The 15,025-nt window shown below is 26.6% G+C and overlaps 2 protein-coding genes across 6 annotated transcripts; both read right to left on the reverse strand.

Moving 5' to 3' along the window:
* Positions 1-728: 728 nt before the first annotated feature.
* LOC126867482 (BTB/POZ domain-containing protein 17) lies at positions 729-6,677 on the reverse strand. 5 transcript variants are annotated; one of them, XM_050621961.1, is made up of 5 exons: positions 6,529-6,677; positions 5,801-6,043; positions 5,567-5,707; positions 2,394-3,378; positions 2,183-2,322 (listed from the first exon to the last, which is right to left on the reverse strand). In XM_050621961.1, coding segments are annotated over exons 2-5 (1,227 nt in total). In that variant the 5' UTR covers positions 5,900-6,043; positions 6,529-6,677; the 3' UTR covers positions 2,183-2,320. The 5 variants fall into 5 exon arrangements, with proteins under 5 accessions (XP_050477914.1, XP_050477915.1, XP_050477917.1 ...); XM_050621957.1 differs by having other exon boundaries at positions 729-3,378; XM_050621958.1 differs by lacking the exons at positions 5,567-5,707; positions 5,801-6,043; positions 6,529-6,677 and adding an exon at positions 4,262-4,556 and having other exon boundaries at positions 729-3,378.
* Positions 6,678-6,806: 129 nt separating this feature from the next.
* LOC126867462 (variant-silencing SET domain-containing protein-like) lies at positions 6,807-11,759 on the reverse strand. The gene is made up of 2 exons (XM_050621919.1): positions 7,294-11,759; positions 6,807-7,185 (listed from the first exon to the last, which is right to left on the reverse strand). Exon 1 carries the CDS (start codon positions 11,639-11,641, stop codon positions 7,463-7,465), a length of 4,179 nt encoding a protein of 1,392 aa, XP_050477876.1. The 5' UTR covers positions 11,642-11,759; the 3' UTR covers positions 6,807-7,185; positions 7,294-7,462.
* Positions 11,760-15,025: the final 3,266 nt, after the last annotated feature.

Raw genomic sequence — 15,025 nt, forward strand, 5'->3', positions numbered from 1 at the left:
AATACAAAAGTATAAAATAATGGACAAGGGACGATGGAGTGTTACTTTTGTAAGAGGATCATTCTTTTCCGTGATTGCAAATGGATGGTATCGAATCGAACGGAGATCAGCTGAGCATATAGAAATAACAACAGTGAAACAAAGTTCAATCGTTTAATTGAGAAATTATTGTAAACTATTGTAAAACGTACAATATATTATAAACATAAAATAAAAAGGTAATTTGTATACGTTACTATGTAATGTTTATAGAAATGGAAACTATCTCAAGAGAATTTTTTTTTAATATTTGTAGAAATCACTACCCAAAAGAATTTGCAAATCATAATGAAAGAGGAAGTACAAACATTTAGAAAATTAAAATAAATCTTGTCAAATTAAACCTTTACCTTTTGAGAATATTCTATCATTATATTATACCCGTTTCCAAAAGAAAAAAAAACGGATGAAATTTCTTTATATATTGCCAATAAATGTTATGAACAAAAATAAAAAATAACAATTATTTTTCAAATTTTTACGAAAAATATCAGCGAGAAAAAGTGAACCTTTTTTTAAATAAGAAATAGTGATTAGTAAAATCTAAAGATTTCATCCTTCTGAAAAATGAAATTAGTAAAAAATATAAATATCTTTATATATTCTAGTTACGAATAACCAAACAAAGAAAAAAATCTGTTTTTTAAAAACGCATTTTAAAAACATTGAGGTTGATTAATTCCCATAAATTAAAGAAACATACGATATATATTTAACTGAATAAAAAAATTTTACATGTGGTTTAGTGTGTTATCACTATATTATAGTGATGTGAAAACGTACTGCAAATATACAATTTTAATTTTGAATAATTACAAATTTATCTCTCTTACGATGTATGGAATATTACAAAATATTTCTTATCGTTGTCATAAATGTTAATCCATTTGGACCGATGAAGATTTGTAAAACAGAACTATCGCGCATAATTCATCTTGATGTTGAAATTTAAAACCTACGCTGCCCTTCAGTTATGTATTTAGTTACTATTAAAATCCTCCAAATATTTACTATATCGACGATATCAATGTGATTTTATATACAATAAAGAATCGAATACGCACAAAATTTTAAAATATTTTCTATGGCCTTCTTAAGATAGCTTTCGTAATAAAGCAATACATTTATATAAAAGATAAAAAAAAAACATTTTTACAAAAAAATATCTCGGTTGATATTGATATCTCGCTCATTCCACTGATTAGGATTTTTTAATGTTGTAGAAATTAAAATTTTTAACAATACATACATTTCTCCTATACATAAAACCGCCGCTCGGTTACTGCTTAAAACAAACCTAATTCTTATCATTTTTTATAGTTTATTGGCATATCTTCTTGTTGGATTTGGATGTTATTCTATCCGGCAACAAATATTGACACATACTTTGCAACGAATGCACAGTTATAGACACAATAATTCACTCTAATGGTATCGACAGTTCTTTGCGAATATCTCGGAAATTAAGATCGAGCGCAGGTTTCACGTACAGGAAAAAGTTGTTAAAAATTTTAATTTCTATATAAATAATAATAATGTATTAAATATTAATATTAATATTAAATATATTACTAAATATACTTAAGATATTAAAAAATCGAAATATTAATATTAAATATATTACTAAATATACTTAAGATATTAAAAAATCGAAATCAGATAGGATTAAATATTGATGATTATCGATTTCATTTGTTCTTGCAATAAAATGAATATAAACTCATTAATTTTTTGTTATACAGAGTGTAAATTAACAATATTCTATCATACACAGACGTCCGCTTTAAAAATTATGTTATTCTAAATGAATAATTAATAGTAATTAACAATTTTCCCAGAAAAAATTAATGTGATGGAAATTCATGGAACATTGAAATCTTTTAATATTTTATTACATATTACGATTTAAATACAAAACTTTATCTTAGTCTAATATTAAAATGTCAATTTATCAAAAGAAAAAAATTCTAGGACATACGTTGAAGACAAACTTAAAAAAGATGACCCTTCGTATGAGTCCAAAATATTTAAAGTCTGTAGTAAGATTTCATTTTATATAACCCAAGAAATCTCTCTGTCTTAGTTAGCTGGTGATATAACAATATGTAATTTGAGCATATCTTTATTTGGACCTACTAGAAAAGGAGATGTATTTTCCGAGACGGAACCCTGCTGCGGGTTAAGTTCCTCAAACGGTAAAAGATCGTCCAAATTAAGAACACGTTCTTTTTTACTAAATCTGTGAATAATTTCTGTTACTCTTGCAATATGTTCAACGCCATCCTGTAAACCATATATTAAAACACCTATTTTTACACGCATATCAGCATTACTATTTACAGATGGATCCTTACAGGTGAGTGATAATCTAACTGAACGTTTCACATGTTCGGGCATTTCTACGGTTCCTTGCCACACTATTAAGAAAAACTTTTTAAACCAAACACCTTTTGGATATATATCTACAACCCATTCACACGCGCGGTCACCAGCATACTCTGCTAAACACGAATGACTTGAAAATACGAGCGTTCTGGTGTGATAAGAGGGTAAACCATGAAAATTTTCTATCGTAAGTAATGAACTACAGGTGTCTATAGTGTATAATCTTGGTTCAAAAAGTAATGCACCATCTTCTTCGTTTAAACTTACTTCTTTAACTTTATCCAGCTGACCAGAATGAAATGACATTCCTATAGACATCCGTTCTACAAAGAATTCTTTGTATTTTTTCGTTAAAGGAAATAAAAGTAATTCTGCTAATTGTCGAGGAGACATCATTGGAAATCTAACAGGAGACATCACAGCTATTACCAATTGTTCTAACGTAGCTTCTAATTCGTCGTGCGACAATTGACTTTTCAACCGATTTGCCTGATGATCCAACCAAGATTCTAAACATTTGTATAATGTCATTTCATCCTTTACCACTAAACTACTTTGATGTAGCAACGATACTAAAATATCTAAATCAAAATTTCCAAAGTCTGCAGTTCTGGCCACCAATTCCAAATTCCACTTAATAAAATTTTGACATGCTTGAGTAATATTGTGATGACCACAATTTGACGTATACTGTAACCATGATACTAGAGTGCCGTGTATGGCAGCTAATGCAATATGATTTTGCATATAATCAAGGCACAATGATATTAAATCCTTAACATTATACTTATCGGCTAAAGATAATATTGGTAGAACAACTCCATAATTAATTCTTATTTGACCAGTATAAAAGTACCGCAAAAACTCACTAAATATAGGTACACATTGTGGCGTTTCTTGGAGGGTTACTCTACTTTCCTGTGACTCACTCCACTGAGGACTCATTAACATTACCTGCAATAAGAAAAATTAGAGTATATGTTGAAATGTTAGCTATACCAAAAAAGATAATAATAAATATAACGTTAGGTAATTATGTAAAATTTCATCGGCTTCGATGACTTTGAAGTATATCGACAACATTTTAACTAACTTTTTTCTATATATATATATATTTTATATATATATATATATATAACCATTGCTCAATTTCCGAAAAGTTTACAAAAAACTTCAGTTAAATTTAGGTTTGAGTTACACTACGTTTTTGTGAAGACAATTGTGTGGCGGTGACCGTATTTTTAAAATATAAGTGACCCGCAGGCAGCGACCAATAGTGATGCTGTCACAGACCCAAAACTATGCTCAAAATTCAATTAATACGGACAGATTTCGCGAATATCTTGGAAAGTAAGGTCGACCAACGTTTATATGTATAAAAAGATGTTCTAAATGTTGATTTCTATAACATATTCAAAAAAACACCGAATATAACATATTCAAAAAATTCCGAACTCGGAGAGAACGGAAATCGTCAAGAATCTATAAACACCACAGCTGTGACACAATGTTAGCAGTGATCACTAACACGCAATTTCAATTAGATGCTACTGAAAATATTTGTATTTTGGTCAAATCACCTATATAATCATTTTTTATTATTATTCGATTTGGGGATAAAAACTCAGAATATTTATTAAAACAATGAGAACCCGTATGTATCATACTGAAAAGGATATAAACTGTAGCAAATGAAAAATACAAAGAAGGAAAACACAAATTATTAACATGTACAATATGATGTATGAATACATATATAGTGAATAAAATAATCTCTACAGCAAAAGAAATTTGGAGCTGTCCTTGGCATATCTCTTTTAGCAATTCGAAACCATGCCTTTTCGTAGATTACTATCTTCAGGAACGGTACATTTCTGATATTTTTATTGAATCATTCTGACATTGTGGAACAAAAGCCATTTATAATTTCTTTTTTCATGAACTTCCATAGCGTTTATTAGATTCACAATCAGGAAATCATTCTCACTTTGTGTTGACTTGTACATATTGCAGACGACGCGACTGACTTGTGACGTCACGCGTTCTTGGAGTAAATTCGGTAAGCGATCGAAAATGTTCGGTTTTATTAATTTTTAATTGCTTATAACTCTTTTATTTTTAATAATTCAAAAAAAAGATACGAGTTTAAAATGTTTGCTTTCTGAATCCATTTACATAATAAATCAAATTTACATAATCTTTATTTTGCTACAATGTAAAGGTTGTTAATGAATTAGTTAAAAATCTTTTGTAATTTAATGAGCCCAAACATACTATCAGTCGGTCTATTTTAAATAAGGTGACTGTTTGGTGATCTTTTTTTTATAATGTTCTCAACACATTTTGAATACAAATAAAGTCAGATAGAAAAACATAGTAGTGCAATGTAAAATGTAATTTGTCCTCAACTCAGTTGTATTTTGAAAATTCTTGTTAGATATGCCAAAGTTAATCATTTTTAATATATGAGTGAAATAAGAAATATGTCAACCTATCATTATTTGGCACAATATACGTATTTTATAAGTAAATTAAATTCCACTACATAATATTTACTTTACTGCTAAAATTTAATTACATGGATAAGTATTTATATCATATGTACAAAATACGTTATTAAATTAGTGTTATCACCTAAAAGAAAGTAACTATACAGAAAGAAAAAAATCAACAAATTATAACAACATTTCGCCATAAAAAGCTTTGATTTCAAATAAAATGATAAATATACATTGAATATATGTATATAACACCATTGTACTTATGTCTGAATTAAGTTGTATCTATAAATTACTTTTATTACTTTATCATACTAAATGATGAAGAATGAATAATAAAACAGAAGTACCTTCCACTTAAAAACTTACTGTTTATTAATAAAAAAATTTGCTAGAACAAAATTTTAATGGTCTACCAACATAATTATATTCAATACGTTTATATCTTTTGGAATATACTAAATATACTGAATGAATTATTAATATCAATTTACATGAGGAAAATGTTACTTTATACTAATTTACTTTTTTTAATAAAATCATATTCTTTTAAGTTACATTACCAGTTTAATGACATCCTGTATAATGAACAATTATGTGTTTTATTTTATCTTATTTTATATTCTACCTTAAAATTTACTTACTTGGAAAACATCACTTGAAGCACAAAGTATAAGGCGATGTGCTGGATATTCTATACCATTAACAACAAGACAAATATCATTCATAAGACGTTCTGCATATAATGTTGCTATTTTTAAAAGAACTGTACGCGAATTATCCACCTAAATAGAAAATATAATAAATTCAGTTCTTCAAATAAAATTTTGTTAATCTTTCTTTTGCTTAAATGATAATTTATATCCCTTAATAACAACCTCTATTGAATCTGGACTTTCAGAATTTCCAACATTATTTGGAACATTACTAGATTCTTCCGTTTCTTTGTTTGTATCCATCTTCGAAGAACCTGTCATACTTGATCATTACTGTTTCTTTTGGACTAACTTTTAATTCCACTTCTATAGCATAGTACTCAAATTTGTTTTATAATCAGAATAATGGCCTGAATAAATATTCATCTTTTCTTTATAAATTTTAATGTTTTAATACTCTTATAACTGTAAGAAAGAATATATAATATATAGGGCATACGTATCTTTATTAACTAACTTATTATTATTAAAAGGTAAACTAATATATATATTGCAATATTTTGTATAATATAAAAGTATACATTATATCCTCAAAAAAGAAAATAAATTGAAAAATAGTAATGGATTTTAATAAAATTGTTGATTATTTATATGTTACTTAAGATTATTAATATATGTAATGCATATGTTTTATAAACAGAAACGTTATATGTTTAACAGTGGTTATGTTTATCTTATATAAAGACATTGAATAAAGTAGCAATTGATAAATTTTAATTTGTCAAAGACTGTATACGATTGTAATGAATTAAACAGATTTTGCTAATTAAATACGAAGGAGGTAAATTGTGAAACCTCAGTTGTCTATTTTAATATTAAATCACTAAGATATATAAACTCTTTTATTAAACTATGAAAGAACTATCACTGTTTTTATTTTGTATACATACGTTAATATTCAACTGGATTTATTTCATATACAATTTCGAAATGTCCAAAACTTGTAAAAACCACATCGACGTGAGATAGTAACTGAACTGATTTGAAAGTCGATTGTATAAATACATACAAGACTAGTGATAAAGTAAGCTAAGCGCTGTAGTATATTCAGCGCGAATTTTGATACAAGTTTTAGAATTACTTGATTCTTAAAGGAAATTTCAAATATACTAAATAATTTAGTTAACGAAATAATACACGAATAAATAGTTGTCTAATATGACTATGGTTAATCGATATAAGATATATTTATTTGATAAATTTAAATTGATCGATACATATTACGACTACTTTCAAATTTGGAAATTTCAATTTCCATGTAGTTTCTTATATTTTTATTGGTAAACAAGATTTTTATTCAAAAACTGAACAAATGATTTACAATATATGAAATAATCTGTATCATTTTATTATATGTATAAGATTCAAACAATAAAAAAGATACAAATCCAGATACTATGAACAAAATAATAGAGCAAAAGAATTGTATTATATCATGATTTCTCTCTTGATATTTTATTTATATCCAATAAGGGTGTTTCTTTGGAGTTTAATTTAATTTTATAACAGAATCTTAATTATCATTTTATAATACTTGAGTGTACTTTCTATAATTACAAATAAAAGAATATCAAATTATTAATTATTATTAATTATTATTATTAAGATTACAGCAGTATATTTATTAATATTTATTTTGTATAAAAAATACTTACAAAAAGTTGTATAATATATAAAATTTTATATTTAATTGCAGGTAACTAAAATTTGATAGGTTATCTGAATTAATAGTCTTAATGAGTCAACTTATACGTTTCCTTAATGAATTACAGATATCTGTATAGACTAGTTAGAATATAACTTAAAATTACGAGTACATGTTATTTAACATATTCTTATTTCATTAGATTTTAATATCACATCTTCAATGGTATTTCCATATTGTCTTAACTGCAATATTAGCTTCTGCGCTATCCACAAATACAAATCAATAGATTTGTGAATTTTAATTTTATGTTCAAGTGCTTGTAAATTGTGTTCAAATTTTATATTACACAATAAACAGATTGTATCATGATATTTTAAGTAATGAACTTTGTATTGCTGAGTATTTGAGAATTGTTCTGAACATGTTATACAACTGAAACATTTGTTTTCTACAATAGTATCAAATCTTTGATATTCGTAAAGTGACAATAAACGTTTTACACCAAGGATTTCTATTATATCATTTTGAGAATTTATATCTCCTTGTATTATTTCAATATTAGCATCGTTTTCTCTAAAACACACATTATTTGAGACTATGTGATCAGATATTAAATGTTTTACTACTTTATCTGTAAAATATAAGCTATTACAAATTTGACATATCTCTCTTTTATGTCTTTCTTCCAGATGAAGATTAAATTGTACTGCTGTAGCACATAATGTATTACAGTGCAGTATATTTTTATCATCGTGTGGTATATTAGATGTAATGTGCATTTCTGAAAGTTTTTCATTTAGTTCATCTAATTCTTTAATTTCCACATTTTTATTCCTATAAGGAATAGCCTTGTCATTCAATTGTTTTCTACTGAATTCAGAATTAACATTTGTATCATCTACAGTATAAGGTAAATAGTTTTTCGCAGGTACAGATAAATCTATGAAAGTTTCTGTAACATTGGAATTATTACTTATAGAATGCGTTGTTTCATGTCTTGTTAGCATGTACATTGTAAGAAAATTTAATTTACATGTTTTGCATACATGTGGACCTACTTTTTCTAAATGATAATTCATATTATGTCGTGTTAGAGATATACCGTTGGGAAAAGTGAGACTACATCTTTTGCAATTCCAGGTAGTAACATTAGTGCACATATGAATGTTCACCATTGCAACTGAAGTAAGGATTTTGTTACAATTATCACAAATATGAACTACAGATTCATCATTATGACAGTAATACTTATGTCGTAAGTAGTTTCTAAGTAATGCAAAATTTTCTTTACATGCGTTACAACGCCACTTTCTATATTTTTGTTTATTTTCCTTTTGCAAAACTTTCTTTGCTTCTTTTATTTTACATATCATATTGCGTTTCATTTTAGATACACGAGTACCTTGTGTAGACAGATCTTTTACTTTATATGGTATCATTGATAAATTTGGTGATCTTGGATCTTCAAACAACGAATCATGTAAAAAGAACATATGTTCCTTAAATATTGTCAAAGAACTAAATCTTTTGTCACATATAATGCAATGCAGTTCTTTTAAACCATAACTTACATTTTCTTTACTTGCATCTATTATTGAATTAGTATTTGTGGTAAAATTTGTTGGAAACATGTTTCCAATTTCATTTTCTGTATTTTGCTGCTCATTAGTACTTGTTTTACGTTTTTTTGTAATGTTCATACTGTATTTAATTAATTTTTGCCTTTTCGCATCATTTCTTGTTTTTTGTATGTGTGTAAGGTTTATATATAATGCAAAATTACAATCATCTGTTTTACTTGCTACATTATCGTCTTTAATATCATATTCTACATTTCCATTTTCACCACTATCAACTTCATTATCAATTGTTTTTGATATTAAAGTATTTTGGTCTGATTCTGCCAAATTTATAGTAGAATGTAGTACATTATTATCCTTGAAACTTTTACTGTTGTCTTGAGAAGTTTTAGTATGTGCATTTAATACTACATCATTTTCATGTCTGATGAGATCATTATTTTCTTCTGCTTTTTGTTGCTCATGTACATTAGTATTAAAATTTGTTACATGTTTAGACATATGAGATAAAAACGCTTGTTTTCTTCTATATTTTTTAAAACAAACATTACAAATAAAAGAAAAGCTTTTTTTATGTTTCCAATATTCTTTAAATCTTCCATCAATTTTAACAGATACATTAGAAAGTTTTAATTCTGAAATACTATTTGAATATTTTTCATCATTTAATTTTTCTATATCTTCCTTCAATTTTTGGTTTTCTTTTCTTATTTCAGTAACATCTGAATTATTTATATCATTTATTTGTTCGTCTTTTACTTCCATCTCCAACAATAAATTTTTATTATTTGAATTTGTATGGTATATATTGTTTTTAAGAATTATTTCTTTTGCGTTAATATCATATTCGTTTATATGATCATTTTGTATGTTAATTTCCTTTCCTGAATTAGAAATTTCATCTATATTAGTTGGAACATCAAAAATATAATTTTTATCTAAAGCATGAGTTTCATTAAATACTTGTTCATTTTTAAATGTTGTATATGTTTCAGAAGTTACAGCCATTTGTTCTGCCTCACATTTTTTAACATCATCTGTATGATGATCGAAGCCGTGATGCATATTTTTAATATGTTCCTCAAAATTTGTTGTATGATCAAATATTTTTGAGCAGCAACAGCATTCAAATATAAATTGGTTATTGATATTTAAATCTAATTGATCACTGAAATTAATAATAGCAACTGCAAATTTCTTTTGTTTACGTAATGATTTTCTTTCACATTGTAAATGTATATCCATTAGATGTTTTTGAAAATGAAATAGAGAGTTAATTTGTAAATTACATAGTGTACATTCAATGCATACTTTTTCATTTTGTACAAAGTTTACTTTACCTGAAAATTGTCGTAAAAGATTAAAGACTTCTATACATTTAATGCACATTGCTACACTTTTTCTTATATGATATTTATAGATATTTTCAATACTTGATCTCAATCTTGTTCTTATATATATATCTCTTCTGTTTTCTAGAAAAAATTGTAAAATATTCTCTGGAGATATTTTATACGTCTCTTTTTCAAATTTTATATTTCTTATATTTTCATCAATTTTATTCACTACATTTTCTTCAAATATTGTACATCTTTCCTCAAACACTGATTTATACAATATATTTATTTCCTGTTCTTGTTTGAGTTCAGTAGCACTGTGTTTTTTATATGCAGAACATTGTATTTCTACGATATTCCCTGTTTCATTACATATATTTTCATCTTTTTGTATATTCTCTTTATTTTCGATAGATTTGGTACTCTGAATTAATTTAGATAATTCAGATGTAGGAAGATCATCTATTCTAATCAAAGGTATTATCAAATTTTTAATATCTATACAATTTTTATGCCTTGCTATATCTTTGTTTATTTTGGTATCAATCTTGCTTGATGGTATTATGGTAACTGTGGAAAAATTACTTATATCCTTTCTTTTTCCTATTACTTTATAATATTTATTTTTGGTAACTTTATTACATTGTTTATATTTATGTACTGTACTGTATATCCTTTTTTGTTTGTTTTTCTTTATTTGTAAATGGCAAGTTGATTTTATTGTTCTTTGTCTTTTACCTTTTGTATAAACACCTTCCCTTGATTCTTCAGTTGTAATAGATTTCCTAATATCACAGCTATTTTCTCTTTTAGTTTGCATCGAGATATTGCAATCTGTTTCATTAGTAGCATTAGATTGATTTCTCTTCCTACGTGTTTTTGCTTCTAGAGATCTTTGTTGCGATATTATAGGTAAACTTTTCTGTTGAAATTTCACATTTTGTTCACAGTGAATTTCGTTCTTATTGTATAAATTGCAATTTGTATTAGATTTATTGCAAAAGCACGTTATATTTTGTAAATCATGATTTAATACTGCTTTATGGTCGTCTTCTATTATATTTGGTGTTTCAGTCATACTCGATTTCTTGTTATTCCTATAGTTTCCCAATAACAAAACAGAGGTATTTCCATCGCACTTGTTTAAAACTCGATTTACGATACTTGTAGATTTTAAAGTATTTTTTGGAGAACTACTTAAATTTTCTTGGCATTTATCACAGTTCCTTCTGTTTAATGTAGATCTGATTGTTGAATTCATTAATATATTTTGATTCTTATTTGCACAACTAGCTAAAGTGATATTATAATTCTGATTTTCTTTATAAATTACACTAACAATCGCTTGCCTTTCTTTTTTATAATTTTTACAAGAGAATTGCTTTTTATTACAAATATTTTGAAATCTACTATGCGATGAAAAATTATTTGAGTTCATTTTCTAATTGCATTTGCTTCTTAATAATATTAATTTTGATGAAATTAATATTAATATTTTTATTAATTGTAATAAAAATAATATTAATTTTTATCCTTCTGATAATAATATTGTATAATCTTCTGATGATAATATTGTATAATCTTTTATCGATTCTTATGTGATTCTCAAATTTTTTCTTTGGTAAATGATTTCATTATGGTCCTAACTACACCAAATGTCCATTTCCTGCTGTAAAAAATGTATTAAATTATTATTATTATTATATTTTCATATCTGATGAGATCATTATTGAAAATTATATATTTTATATAATTCACTTTTAATTCGTTTTTTAAAAATATAACTAATGTAAAAAATATCACACTTAATAATAAATAATTTACTTTTATAAAATTCCAATAGAATAAAAATTCACTTTATTTTTGGGAAACTTTTTGTTCAATTAAAAAAATGTCTTACTTACCTATTTATTATCGCATTTGTCTCAGGAGAACAATTTTGTAGAAATTACTCAATGGTATAAAATGTTTACGAATACTGCAGATCAAAATACAAAAAATTGATCTAACATTCAATATATCTTTGACTCATACTTCTGTACGTGCCTTGCGCTCAGTGACCAGTGGTTATGCATTACAAAGGTTCTAGTCAAGAGCCTAGAGGACGATTGTATAAACACGAAGTACATAGGTGTTCTAGACCTTCCTTACTCTTTACCATTTTAGTGTCATTCACGAGATTACCGATTTAACATAGAATAAGATTTGTTAAAATGAATAATTTTATTTTAGGTTTTATAAATAGATACGTGTATCGCTGAAATCGCGTATGATTCTTGTAATTTATTTTCCACGCAATTTTCTTTTCCACGAATAAAGATGCTTCGTGTACATATATCCTGGAGAATTATTAATTAGATAAAGTATGATATGTATTAGCAGAGAGGAATTTCCTCTCTGGTATTACAAAATAAAAATTTTGTAACTTATATATCAATTAATAGCAAAGTAAACAATGATAGATTAAATGATCAATTAAAGAAATTTCTCTTTTTATGATAGTTTCGCTATCAATTCTTCAGGACTAAACTACTAATTATTAACAATTTTTAAGGATTATATTTGTTTTTAATGGAGGCATTCATGAAGCAGGATAGAACAATTTTTTCAATTTTTATGTAATAATAAGTTGTAACATATCAACATGTAAAGTAACATACCATATTTTATTCATTCGTGTAATAAAAGTTCTTCATTAAGAACATAATCTTATTCGTAACTGTTATTGAACATTATCTTAAATATGTTTTCTATTCCTCAATTGCATCAATTTAACTGTTTGAATACACTAAATTTGCGCGCGCTCGTATATACAAAAATCGAGCGTTCCTATTGGCGCAATATATCGCGAAGTCGAATCAAGCGTGCCTATTGGTGCAGAATATTGTCAAATGAAATTGAGCGTTCCTATTGGCGCAATATATTGTCGCGTCGAATGGAGCATTCCTATTGGCGTGAAATATTGGAAAAGGCAAAGTGTCGTGGGGTGACATTGTACTCTTGAAAGTCGTGGAGCGAAAATTTGTTCCATAGAGCGTACCCTGTCATTATTAGTACTTTCATTTCGATTTTATCAACATTTCTACACTTCTCTCTGCTTCATTTAAATAGTACATTTTCATTTAACCACTTATTGATTATCATTTTAGTAAAATTAAGTAGTATTCGGGAATTTTTTTTTCTTTCATCGTTGACTATATTTGACAATTTACAGTCATCGATAGTTCATATTACCGATCTTTAAGGCAGAATTTGGAATCGATTATCGTTTCATTTCATTATAATTGGTTCCATTTTTGTAAATTACTGATTTATTATACATTTATTCTTGGCTGTATTTCTGATGGCTAGAATTATCGATAATTCACATTACCGGTCCCTGAGGTAGGATTTGAATTCTATTGTTGCTTTATCCTACTATAATTTGTTCTGTTATTGAAAATTATTGGTTTCGTCATACATTTATTTGAAATTGTTGATTTTCTTTTGTACAGATTATTGGCTGGTCACCTGATTGAAAGAGTAGAGGTTTACGGCACATACGTCACAGACGATTAATAATCGATGATTCGAACTGGTAGGAAATGAACGCCATAGGTGATTAATAACCATTTGATTTCCCATGCAGATTTAGTAAAGGTTGAGTTATTCTAATAAAGCAGACGTATGTACACGACTATTTTCTCTTTTTATTGGATCAGTGGTAATCAATATTTGCTATATAATTGTTATACGAGTTACAATTGATATATAATGATATTATTCTTTAAAATAATTGCATAATTTCTTGAAGATATTAAGATTTAAAAAAAAGGAATTAAAAAGTCACTTTTTAAAAGTACTTCGAATATACAGATTATCTTAAGTAACTAATGTTTTTATATCAATATATAGCAAATTATACGAATTATTCGATTGTTGTTAGACAATAATCTATTACTAAGTTATTATATTTTTATATATTTGTACGAAAAAATCAGTTTATTATTTTATCGAAAGAATCTGCGTAACACATGTTCAGACACGTTTCAGAGCAAGATTATATTATACATTGTAATCACTTGTAAGGCATGTTTAGTTAAGAAAGTTTAATTTATTACGAGCATTGTCAAATCTCTATAAAGTGCAACATAATGCGTTAGTAAAAATCATATTTCAAACTCTGATAACGAACGTTCACAATTGAATTCTTCTTGAAGAAAGTATTGATTTTACGTTTTAGGATATTAATAAATATTTGTAATTATATCAGAAGATATCTCGCAATATATAAACAGTGTTTGAAATATTACACGTATATTCCATTTTCGTAATATTTGTGTGTAATACCTGTTTGTCCGTGAAAAATGAATATACGTATCAAAAAAACAGCAGTATTTCCTAAACAAATACTCTGCCCCTCCCCCTCCCCGTCCGCCGGTCAGCTAACACAACTTTTTTTTCAGAGAATGTTTGTGACCGCGTGCAATGCAGCCAATAGAGTCAGTGTTTCCTGTGTAATAACATTTGTTATATTGTCTAGAGCACAATAGCTCTTAATAGTTATATGATAAATTCAATTACAATATTTATACGCGAAATTAGAGTCAGTATGTAAATGGAAGCGTCAATAACCATTTTTTCTTTTTTTTTTTTTATACATCTTTGTTTTAAACATTCGCTCTCAGTAGTGGAAACGCAAGTTTCGCAAGAGGATATAGCCTCTCCTGGAATCTCCCCAAGAATGTAAGTATTTCTGTATTTGTATTTTAATTTATTTTATCATTCGTATTTTGATCAAATTGTTATTCATTTCCATTGATGTAAGATCTAAAAGTTATAA

This window comes from Bombus huntii, chromosome 7 (genome assembly GCF_024542735.1).
Source record: "Bombus huntii isolate Logan2020A chromosome 7, iyBomHunt1.1, whole genome shotgun sequence".
NCBI classification, from domain to species: domain Eukaryota; kingdom Metazoa; phylum Arthropoda; class Insecta; order Hymenoptera; family Apidae; genus Bombus; species Bombus huntii.

Coding starts and splice junctions, on each gene's coding strand:
- LOC126867462 (XM_050621919.1), bottom strand. CDS start 11,641: ATGAACTCAAATAATTTTTCATCGCATAGTAGATTTCAAAATATTTGT.
- LOC126867482 (XM_050621957.1), bottom strand. CDS start 5,899: ATGACAGGTTCTTCGAAGATGGATACAAACAAAGAAACGGAAGAATCT. Junction 5,708..5,800: donor AAAGTCCAGATTCAATAGAG/GTTGTTATTAAG, acceptor TTTTCTATTTAG/GTGGATAATTCGCGTACAGT. Junction 3,379..5,566: donor CTTCAAGTGATGTTTTCCAA/GTAAGTAAATTT, acceptor TTCTTATTGCAG/GTAATGTTAATGAGTCCTCA.